This window comes from Polypterus senegalus, chromosome 10 (assembly GCF_016835505.1).
Source record: "Polypterus senegalus isolate Bchr_013 chromosome 10, ASM1683550v1, whole genome shotgun sequence".
Taxonomy (NCBI): domain Eukaryota; kingdom Metazoa; phylum Chordata; class Cladistia; order Polypteriformes; family Polypteridae; genus Polypterus; species Polypterus senegalus.
Window position 1 is genome coordinate 146,699,331 of NC_053163.1, and position 12,295 is coordinate 146,711,625.

Genomic DNA, 12,295 nt, shown 5'->3' on the forward strand with positions numbered 1-12,295 from the left:
TATACTTGTGCGCGTACTTTACGTAAATCTGGAGAAATCCAGCAGGTGGCAGTGCGAGATATCACGGTGAAAACAGGCTCGGCTTCGCTGCGTTGTGAATTGCCTGAAATTCCGATGACACCTTACCGCAATATCTCTGAAAAGGATGTTTAATGAGTAAATCCATTAATCCAAGGATGTGTCCATTCCAACAAGCATGGGGCACGAGGCAGAAACAATCCTTGGACAGGGCATCAGCTCATCGCAAGGTGAATAGAAGCACTTACATACACTAGCGTCATTTTAGTGTCACCAAATCTGCATATCTTTGGAAGGAAACCCAGCAGGAAAACGTGCAAACTGCAGGCTGGGAACACCAGGGACGTGACTCGCTGCGAGTCAGCAGCGCTACCCCTCCGCCACTGTGTCACCCATATGTGTGTAATTTACAGTATTCATTATTTAAACGAAATTAACAATTTATCTGTAAAATGTAACATACATACTTTAAAACATTTCATCACGAAAGCGATATCAAGTATAAATCCAAGGATTCTAAACGTGCAGAGAACTGGAATATCAGAAATGTAATGTGTTCTTTGTTGCGAAGTATTGATGCTTGCCACTGCTGTCCGGTCAGGAGGAAGCCATAGAAGCGCGTAGCGATCAACAACTGGGTCGGTTTAAAGATGATGTTTATGACGGTCTGCTGCAATCTCTATATATAATCTTCATTTGGGTCTTGATCTTTGTTTGTCCGCGAATGAATTAGAAGAAGCACTAGATGGCAGTAGAGAGAGCTAAAACATAGGCATTGCATTAAGAATCTCCTCCAGGCTTATACTACTGAAGACTGTAGTACGCCAGTCACACCTCAAAACACAGACATTCAAACTAAACAAATTGTTGTGCTTTAAATTAACTAAAGAGATCTTCATTTAGATCTTGATCTTTGTCTGTCCGCGAATTCCATGCATGCGTAGACCACCTTCCAGTTTAGTATGTCGTTGTTACTCACGGATGTCAACAATGTGCCGGAATAACAAAAGGGGTGGTGGACAGTGTTACGCTGGTTAGCTCCTGAGGCCTGGTTAGAGAATGAGATTGCCAAAGATTAAAGGTACGTGCCTACGTGACATATGAATGAAAGAAAGTCAGTGGGTAAAATGAATGACAACGTAACAGCACGTTCCGGAAATTATTATTGTTACGTTGTAGCCGGCGAGTGTTGCGCGTCTCACAGTTGTACCATGGCTTGCTCACATGTCAGTGAAGTGATCCCTATTTATGCTTTAAAGAGCCTGGATACCTACGTGTCCTCCTTTTATAACCATTGCTCCGTGTATATTGCCTTACTCTTTGGATTGCCACAAAGCGACCAGCGAGATTGGAGAAAGGTTGAGAAGATATCGTGAGAGGAAATTATAGCGTCGTGAAAACGAGTCGGACTGTGAACGGACAGAAGCAGAAATGCTGTTACACCACCACATAATTAAGATTCGGATAGTGATTCCGAGTGGGCCGTTCCTATCGAATCAATATCCAAGGGTTTTCTTTTTTTAATTTTGTTTCCCTTATAAAAAAATCAATGCTGTGCGACGAAGGGCCCAGTTCACGACTGGCAGCCGCGTTTAAACAGGTAGCACTTCACAGACAACTTTAACACGCGCAACGTAGTTGGGTGCACATGGCTAGTGATAAAATAAACTTGGAGTTTAAAGTGGGCATTTTGAGATTGAAGCCAAAGCTTAACACTTTATTCACAAAATACACCTCTTCACAGAGTCTGCAAGTTTATTTCTCTGTGGATCAAATACTTTGCAGTAGATTCTGATGATGGCACAGAAGATGGTATGCAAGACTTTTAAAATGTATCGTGTTATTACGGTCGGGAATATGCGACGCTTTAATATAAAAGCGCCATGAATGCATTTGTATTTCGGCATTTTGTTTAACATCGAACCATTCATCAAACATCGAAGCAGGCACATCAATCCCGGAGGATCCTTCAAGTGGCTTTCTGTCACACGTTGATAGTAAACAGACTCTGATGTCACATTCCAACTTTTATCACCTATTTTTTGCCGGGACTGTTTAACTCAAGCAGGTCCTCAGAAATATGTGACGCGTGCGCAACTCCTAGAGGACACCTCAAATGAACACTGGGAACGCGAGGCAGCCATGATGCATGCGCGTTCTGAACGTGAAATATAAACGAACCTTTAGAGGTGTGACTCCAGCAGAGAGGATTTCCCACACACACACCATGACACTTGCCCCTCCAAACGTGACTTTTTTTTTCTCTAGCTCAACGTCAAACACTCTTTCCCACCACTAGCTCAATTAAAGTTGCTTTCATCACTGAAATTAACTATGAAGCAGTTCTCCTCAGCCCACACAACATGCTCCTCAGTAAAGACCAGGCTACCATTTTTTTAATCTCCTTGCTGATGAGAGGCATGGTCACTGCACAGTGTGCCTTCAGTCCCAGTTCTCTCATGACGACGAGACTACATCGAGACAAATTCTTGCCCAGTCCAGCACTGAACTGGTGAGCAATTCCAACTGCAGGGTTGAACCGGTCTGCCACCGGTCATCTCTGTATCTTCCAGTTTTCTTGTGTGCTCATCTCAAGAGTGAGACTGGCCTCCCCACCCCAGACCTGTATGAATGTTTCTTTGCACAGCTTTATTACTTTCATCTGAACAACCCCATCACCACGTTTGGAGCCTATCAATGGAGACGAATTGGTTAGGGTTGCCTGGTATTTGAAGACATTGGCAGATCAGAACCAGACTTCTGCTTGCTTCATTTATTTTGTTTAAATATTTTGCGATGTGGGACAGCTATTACTGATGAAATATGACTAAAATACTGTCTCTCTCTCTTCATGTTGAGAGAACATTCAATTTTGATCAGCAGTGACTAAACATTTGTTCTCTAATTTTGATCGCTAGTGTGTATCAACATACAAGTTGGTTATGTCTAAAAGAACAGCTAGATATTTAAGAGACCATTTAAAGCAAAAATGGATTACATCTATTTGGAATTTATTGTTTTAAACAAAGGAAATCTGGAATGACAACAAAATGTGAATGTAAAAGTGACAGATTTAAAAACCAAAAAGTTTAATTTAGTTACATACGTAACACTCCTCACAAAGGAAGCATTTAATAAAAAAAATTCCATTGACATGGCTCGAACTGACAACAGCAATAAAAAAAAAAGTGCACACATATTGGAAAAATTACAGGTTCTTATTTATATATATATATATATATAAAAAAAATTAGTAGCGTCTTCCAAATGCTCCACCCTGCATCATCTGGCCAGAAAGATTCTGAGAACCACCACCGCCCTGCATATAGCCTCCATGGCTGAAGGTGGAAAAGAAAATTTAGTTATTAAACTCCATGTAAATCTGAACACAACACACAGGTTTTGTTACATAAATCTAAAACCCTATTAAGCAAAATATTGGGGGTTGTGGGGGAATCAGGAAATGAATTAAGTCAATACAATGTAAAAGATTACACCCAACATACATCAAAACTCAAGTTTCAAAGTCAAAAGATTCAAGTCTTTTCATTTAAAACATTAAAAAAAATAATCCTACTCAAAACCAAGCAGAAATCAGCTGTGTGACCAACTTAACATTTTAAACAGTGTTTTTAACAGAAATCTATGAAACTGATAAGATTGCAAACTGAAGTTTTAAAGAACAGCTTACCCAGCTAATCCTCCTCGATTCATGGGTCCCTGTCCAGAATGACCAGGCATGCCTCTGTCTCCTAAGGGTTACAAATTATATATAAGCAATACACATAAATCGTTATGGTTTATTAAGTTACCTACTGTCCTACTCAATTCAGTGAACAAGGACTACAAGAAGGCCTGTCAATGGTCTGAGCAGTGTTTTTTATAGCATGGTTTAAAGTGCAACAGGACCACAAGATAAATCCTCTGTCAATCAAACCATGCAGAACCTTCCACAACCTCAACCATCCAATGCTCCCGTTTACCCAAGTATACAATCACAGAGAAGTGTAAAATGAGGACTTACCTTGCCAGCCACGATCTCCCTCCATTTTTCTCCCATGATCCCCAGTCCAATCACGGCCATCTCTGCAATTCGAAAAAACCCCAGACATTAAAGGTAAACTGCAGTGGAAAAACAAGAGCAATAAAATTCACACACACAAAGATGGCAATATCCTACCTTTGATTTAGCCCTCGCTTGTCAAATCCACTGTTCCAGCCATCACGAGAATCACGACCGTGACGGTCAGGGCGGTCTTCAGAAAAGTGCTATTAAAAAAATAAGTGCAATTAAAAAATATCTATATATCAAATGAGGACCCAAAAAAAATCTTGCAAATTACAATACCAACCTGTCCATCCCTGTCCATAATTGATCTTGACCCATCTCTCCTGAAGAACAATGAAAAAACATTTACTTTAAGCCAAATGCATACTCAAACTACTGATGCAGGTTGTATGTAGCGAGAGCAATTTTTAGAATGATTTAACAATTCAAAGGATTTTCCAAAATTAAGATTAAAATCATTTTCCACAAGCTCAAGTAAAATGAAGTTTTGGCCATCAGCATAGCTATCTGAAAAAAACCTACCTATTCATAAGCAAGTCCTCCTGATATCGGCCTCTATCCCGGTAATCAAAATCCTGGAATCTCTCTGGGCGGCCAAATTCAGGACCTCGACCATACCTATCATCAAGGGCCAATCTTTTCTCATGCCAGTCTTCTCTCCTGCAGTGACACATTCCCACAAAGAACACAGCTAAGCATTTTAAAGGATCAAAAAAAGATGATTTTAAAAACAGCAGAAGGCTTGAAAAAAGATTTTTCTACCTTCCATCCAGATCATAAGGCCTCTTCAATGGGCGTCGCTCCTGTTCAAAACGCAGCTGCTCCTGCTGCCTTCTCAGCTCTTCTCTCTCCCGTTGGATACGTTCTTGCTCACGCCGTCTTTCATATTCTATCCGAACACGTTCTCTCTCTAGCCGTTCACGTTCCCGTCTTTCACTATCAAGGCGCTGCCTCTCTATATCCAACCATCTGCGCTGTCTGATCAGTCGTTCTCGCTCTTCTTTCTCACGGAAGAGACGTATACGCTCCCGCTCCTTCTGATTATCTCTGTCTCGATCACTAAAAACAACCCATATATGAAAGAACATTAAATAGACCTTATCAAAAGTTTGTGCAATCAAGCCAAGGGCAGCAGAACCATGTGTTTAACAAAAATTACTCTAATCAACCTAACATCCAAACATTTATCAGCGTAACATGTTCAAATTACTCTTTATAGCCCAATTCTACATGAATTCACTATGGAAAGATCAGTGGTAAAATACTGCCTAAACTTTTAAAGCATGAGAGATGTCACTACTATTTCACCTACTTCAACCATACACCAACTTAAAATATGTAAATGATATTTTACGGACGGGCGGCACGGTGGCGTAGTGGTAGCGCTGCTGCCTCGCAGTAAGGAGACCCGGGTTCGCTTCCTGGGTCCTCCCTGCGTGGAGTTTGCATGTTCTCCACGTGTCTGCGTGGGTTTCCTCCAGGTACTCCGGTTTCCTCCCACAGTCCAAACACATGCAGGCTAAGTGGACTGGCGATTCTAAATTGGCCCTAGTGTGTGCTTGGTGTGTGGGTGTGTTTGTGTGTGTCCTGCGGTGGGTTGGCACCCTGCCTTGTGCCCTGTGTTGGCTGGGATTGGCTCCAGCAGACCCCCGTGACCCTGTGTTCGGATTCAGCGGGTTGGAAAATGGATGGATGGATATTTTACGGAGATGCATATTGAAATTAGCATTCACCCTTCTCTGTGTACTAGCTTAAGAAACCAATAAAGACAAAAAAGTCAAAGGTAACTGGTACAGGATCATGAAATTAAACTCCATACACCCTACTGTAGGAAAAAAAAAAGTGCAAGACAATCCTAGTTGAGACATTAGAAACAAGACAGACAAGAATGCTCAAGGAATAGTTACAAGCATAGTTCAGAATTTACCCAGAGTGTCTGCGCCTCTCCACCTCCCGAATCTCTCGTTCCCGCTGCCGCTGCCTCTCTCTCTCTCTTTGTTCTTTGATCTGATCAAAGGACAGGATGTCCTTCTTATCTTTGCTTGAGGACTTGCGATCACGACTTTTGGAGCTCTACATCATAAAAATTCACAAGTTTACTTCTTACCGCCTACTTCTTAACAGTTAATGCTCAAGAATGTCTAATTTCTGCATTTAATTGGCTATGAACATTAATATAGCTAATTAAATTTAAACAAGCTCTATTGAATAATTAGGAACATAAGTGATAATTAATTTTGCTAAACCTTACACAGAATCAAAGCTACAACAATTCACCAAAGGCTTTGATTCAAATGAGAAATGCATTTAAGGACTTTATAGTGTAAAGTTATCAGAACAAAGTGACAACAGACTCATGATAGGATATATAGCAACTTCACCCGAACACTAACACATGCCTCATATATTATAATTAGCAGGTATTAACGCAGTTTAGAAACTGTACAAAGGGACAATTTCTCCCAGATAGGTTAAAAGTAGAACAATATAGAGAATTCTAGTTAGTGCTGGGCAGTATTACCAAAACTCCATACCACAGTTTTTTTCAAAATTATACCGGTTTCACAGTATTTTGACGGTTATTTTTTTTACCATGCATGAGTGGATGTTAACCACATTTTCCATTCTACTGCAATGTCTGCAGTAGACTGGCAAAGAATAACCTATTCCACTGTCATGAGAATTGTACATTGTACAAAAAAAACCAAAACATTCTAATGTGCACACAAGTATTAATACAGGTTTGCATGGCCCCATAAAGTGATAGTTTTCAAAGGGGTGGCACTAATGAAGAGAAGGAATCACATTGCATGACATTTGCTGTCAAAATATAGAACATTTTTATATAACAAATTTTGCAAACAACTTAAACTATAATTTTGACAACATATTTTCAACCATCCAAAGAGGCATTTAGACTTAGTAAAATATCCAGAGGTGCTTGCCAAAAGTTGTACTGCACATCTTAGAAAATAGTAAATATTTTTTGTAAACCAACTACACTTTCTGTTCATGTTAACAATCTCTGTCCACTGACATGTTAGTGACTTTTTAAACAACTTTACCATCTTTAAACTGCATATTAAAACTAATAAATACATAATAGTGCAACTTCCAGTAATAATACTATTACTTCAAGATTCAAGCCCAGGTGCATTACACAATATCCACCAAATTAAAAAATAAAACAAGTGCAACTTGGTGATGACATCTTTACCAACTGAACCATTATTAAGGCAAATTGCATTAATATGGATCTTGCTTCAAGCTAAGCTACATACATAAATAATAAAACTGCAACTTGCATTTATAATGCTATTTATGGTATAGCCCTACAGAATCTTATTAGGGCCTCACCAAAGGGAAAAAAAAATAAATACGGACACGAAAAAAAAAACACTGTCGAGAATAAAGTTAACATGTCGACTTCCACTTTATTCTCAGTTTACTTTGTCATTAAAGTAGAACGTCGAAAACTAAACTTCATCCTAAAATCAATGTTTAATTTACTAGATTTTCTCAAATCCCGTCATAAGTTAATGGACCACATTAAAAGCTGTGTGTTAAGTGTTCCCTGACCCAGTTGTTAATCGCTACGCGCTTCTTAAATTGACGTCCTCTACACTAAGAGGAGGCGCAGGCAGCGATCGCCACACAGAATCCATTCACTTTATTCTATCTCTGCTCTCTGAAAATTTAGAATGCTAAGATATATACTTGATATTTTCAGGATGAAATGCATTAAAGCAGCTATTAAACATGCACGGTAGTGTGGCAGTAGTGCTGCTCCCTTGCAGTAAGGGGTCCCCAGGTGTAGGTTCAGTGTAGAGAACTTTATGGCAGGCTCCAAAAAACTGGATGTATGAATGGGTATTGCACAGGTTTAACATAAATGTTGTGTAAATGTTGGGTTCGTGATCTGGTGGTCGGAGACACGAACACAGAATTCAATGGATGTTCATCTGAGCGGGCTTTCTTAATTGTATGCGTGCCTTCTCTGTCTGACTTACCAAACTTCCAGTTCCTATCCTTCCTTTTTCTTTCTCCACATAACCAATCACCACATAAACATCTTTGTGAGATTAAAACTAGATATAAACTTAAACCACGGAATGTTCAGAACTTAAAAAAAAAAAATCTTCGTTATACATGTTTAATTATGCCATCTATTCAGGGCTGCGCCCATCCCAGCAAGCATTGTGTGCGAGGCAGGAGCAAATCCTGAACAGGGTGCCAGCACATTGCAGGGTGAATACGAGCAACACATACACTAGCAGGGTCAATATAGCATAACAAAACCCCACATCCTACATGCCGTGCTTCAGTTTCCTTTCAAAGTCAAGTAAACCCACCAGAAAAACATGCAAACCCAAGGCTGGGAACACCCGGGACCCCCTTGCTGCAAGGCAGCAGTGCAACCTTCACGCCACCACATGATTAATACCTGCTTTAATGCATTTCATCATGAAAATTATATCAAGTACTTATCTTAGCATTCTAAATGTTCAGGGAACAGGAGTATCATGAAATGAACGTATTCTGTGTGCTGCCTGCGCCACAGTTTAAGTCAGTTTAAGAAGCAAGAAGCAATTAAAATGGCTCAGGGAACACTTAACACAAAGCAATTAATGTGCTATAATAACTTATGACGGGGTTTGAGAAAATACAGTAAATTAAATAATCATTTTAAGATGAAGTTTAGTTTACGATGTTCCTACTTTAACAAATTACAAGAATAAAGTCAACATGTCGACTTTAATCTCGACATAAACGGCGAGAATAAAGTCAACATGACGTCACACTATTACACAGTACCCCAGATACATTGCACAGTATTGAAAACATAAAGTACAACTTGGTTTGCAGTATTATCCAGTAGTATAGAAACAGTATTCACACATTTGAACATAATGGTCCACATCCGACCTTTTAAATCCAAAGTATCTCCAGACAACAGACGGGACTACTTTTTCCAGCAAAAGTTCTCCTGTGTCATCTTGTTCAACTTTATCTGCTACAGCTTCAGTTTCGGAATGTTCTCTGTTCATTTTCACCGCGCAACACCTCCACTACCGCATGTGGTCCATTGCATGCCTGTTCATCGGTGAGCAGTGAAAAAGAGCCCAGCCCCCGCGTAACACCTCTACTAACGCATGTACTCCGTTGTGTGTGTTTAGCGGTGTAGCAGTGAAAAGGGTCCCCCTTAAACAGTTTCCCGCTGCGCCACGTTCCGAACGTTGTTTAGGCAATTTAAACCGCTGTTGCGGTATAGGGAAAATTCATATCATAAAAATGAAAAACTTTACGGTATGAACCAGTATACCGCCCAACAATAATTAGTTATTTAAACAAACACCAGAACAACAAGAGTTTCTACATACATGTCGGTCTTTACTTTTGGTCTTGACACTTATGACTGGTTCTCCTTTAGATTTGTCCATTACCACAGTTCTTTCAGTACCACGATTACCTGCAAGTAAAAACAGAAAAGCATGACCTGAACTAATTCAGCTTGAGGCAGACACTGTTCAATTAAATTTAAACAAGCTCTATTGAATAATTAGAAAACTACGTGATAATGCCTTTTAAATAGTAAGGTATGTACAACAGCATAAAGTTACACAAATTAGTTCTTACCTTCCTTTTTATCTCCTGCAGCATCCTCTTTTTTATCACCATTTTCTTCCTTTGCACCATCAGACCTATGAAATAAAAATTAAAATTGTTAATTATGCCAGTTAAAGACAAAGAGGCTAAAAAGCAAAAAATTGTGTGCCTCAAACTTTGAACCAGTGGTTACTACAAATCTTGCAATAACTAAAACAATGAACGTATTAAAAGTTTACATTATATCACAAGTTTTAAGAGCTTTGTTCCCACATTTTAATCATACCTAATGAGCACAATTCAAATGCATCCTTCTGCTAGGATATTTTAACTAGTACAATTCAGGGTTTGAATTTCACTTCTGGCAACAAGTTCACTGAACTGAAGACCACCCTAAGCAGCTGAAGGAGGATCAGAAAGATAATGGACTCACAGAAAGCAACTGCTTGCAACTTTCACAACACTAAGTGTCACTAAGAAAAGAAGATTAAAAGGAACAGCTCGAGTTACAACTAGATCTGGAAGGCCAAGAAAAGTAAGATGCACCAGGATTTAGTTGTCACGGGAATAAGTGGGATACCAGTCTGTAAAATACAAACATTATGAACATAGAACAGCCATTAGAAAGAAACATTACATTTGATTTCACCAAAAAAGTCAATGTCCAAAGTATGTACACTTAGGACCAAGAGTCGTAGTTGATGAAGAAAAAAAATCTCTTCAGTGACAATCAAAAGGTACATCAACAAGGGATTTGAAGGATATTTTGCCAACTGTTACACGTGGAGTGCATATATTACACTTTGAGGTTGTCATACATGCCACATTTGCATTTTTACTATTACATTCAGAAAATAAACAGCGATTAAACATCATTGAATTTTAAATTAAATCTTATAAAGATCACCAGGGAGCCAGTTAACTCCACACTGTTGAAATCAACACAGGAAATAAAAGTAATTAAGAATAACGATGTTGGGTATACTGTGCCGAGTACAGGGAAGGTTATTAGTATTTCAAATGAAGCCTTGTTTTTTTTTTCTGTAAATTAACTGCAGAAAAGAGTAATTCTCCTTAACTACAAGAAGCAAAAGATAAGAAAAATAAAGTTGTTTCAGTTTAAACAAAGTGAGAGTAAGAGGCAACATGCTAGTGTTCAAAATCATGAGATCTGGTACAGTAGATGCCATGTTGTTAAAAAGTAAAATGTGGCAACAAATGGAAGCCAATTAAAGGCAAATTTCATAGATATACCTTTTCTTCACAAAGACAAATGGATACTTGGAACAAATAACTGACCACTGTGATAGACAGAGGCACAGTGGAGACCTTCAAAGCTGAAAAAGTATTAAATAGCTATTAGCTAATTAGGCTCAATAGCTTAAATGTCAAAATGTTAACACCAGTTACAAAATCCACATATGGGAAAGTTGGGTGTTAATATTCTGAAAAACTTGCCCCGAGTTTAAGCAATCTATCAAATTTTCCACACTTACTTTGAGTCAGATGAATGATGTCTGTCACCAGTTTTAGAGTCTCTCTTAGAATCTGAAGGTTTTTTCCCTGCTGGTTCATTTTTTGCCTAAAAATTAAAAATAAGGGTTACTTAAAAACACAATACAGACTACAGAGATGCATGCCAGCTACTTGAGAGTAGAAAATGCATGCAAAAGCTAACAATGAAGTACTGCAAAATTATTTAATGCAACAAAACCTTGGATTAATACTACCCACACAAATTTGTGTACTCCTAGATGCAGTAAAACTAAAAAATCTGCATCACTTGAATGAACTTAAGTAAGCCTTGAAACTGGAAAAACGTGATAAACCTGCATCTTCATTAAATGTTTACTAACCTACCTTTCAATGTACCACAGAATATCTAGAAAAGAACAAAGCAGAAACAATTCACTAGAACATGCAAGACCCTTTTGACCCTGGGAACAATTTTTTGTACAGTGATGACCTTAAACTGCAGTAATTTAAATGTAATCTTCCCAAAATTGTGTAATGAATATTGCAGCAAATATGTATACTTCACATTTAAGCAATGTACATAATAGACGAAATATGGTACTCATCCAAAGAGAACTCAAAAGGTAAACTGGCTGATAACAAAAAAAAAAGCTTTTTAGCACCTGATTTTTAAGCATTATGGTAATGTAGTTAGTGCCCCTTTACACTAGGCATTATGGTAGCAGAGCCAATGTGAAACAAAGTGGAATATTAAATTGGAAAAAAGGAATCTGAGAAGTTTTCCTGTGCAATTAAACGGCAAGAAAAGCTACCTTTAATGAACTCAGACCTTTTTATTTTGTCCTTTAAACTGTTTGACTTCAGACAATGAGTTTGTTAAGAAGAGCAGCTTACATTTTTAATTCAAAAACGATGGATTAATCCTTAAAAATGCTTAGTAAACAAAAGGCTTGTTGGATAAATGGCAAAATGAGTAGTATTTAGTCATTAATCCTCATTACGAAGAGCTTAAATATTTGATATATTTGCAGCTTTTTAAAAGTTTTTAACCATTTATTTGTATTAGTACTGTTGCTGTGTGTTATTCAGCTTAAGTTCTGGCAAGAAACAAGAACTACATAATAA

The 12,295-nt window shown here is 38.4% G+C and overlaps 1 protein-coding gene across 2 annotated transcripts in view; it reads right to left on the minus strand.

The window, feature by feature from the left end:
- Positions 1 to 3,083: 3,083 nt before the first annotated feature.
- The window catches only part of safb (scaffold attachment factor B), a 34,077-nt gene continuing 24,865 nt past the window's right edge, over positions 3,084 to 12,295 (minus strand). For both annotated transcript variants that reach the window (XM_039767011.1, XM_039767010.1), the window contains 11 exons: positions 11,191 to 11,276; positions 9,725 to 9,789; positions 9,469 to 9,557; positions 6,015 to 6,160; positions 4,850 to 5,146; positions 4,610 to 4,747; positions 4,371 to 4,410; positions 4,199 to 4,287; positions 4,043 to 4,104; positions 3,710 to 3,770; positions 3,084 to 3,356 (listed from right to left, as the gene is read on the minus strand). In XM_039767011.1, coding sequence (XP_039622945.1) covers positions 3,269 to 3,356; positions 3,710 to 3,770; positions 4,043 to 4,104; positions 4,199 to 4,287; positions 4,371 to 4,410; positions 4,610 to 4,747; positions 4,850 to 5,146; positions 6,015 to 6,160; positions 9,469 to 9,557; positions 9,725 to 9,789; positions 11,191 to 11,276 — 1,161 coding nt within the window. In that variant the 3' untranslated portion in view covers positions 3,084 to 3,268. The remainder of the gene's footprint in view (positions 3,357 to 3,709; positions 3,771 to 4,042; positions 4,105 to 4,198; positions 4,288 to 4,370; positions 4,411 to 4,609; positions 4,748 to 4,849; positions 5,147 to 6,014; positions 6,161 to 9,468; positions 9,558 to 9,724; positions 9,790 to 11,190; positions 11,277 to 12,295) is intronic.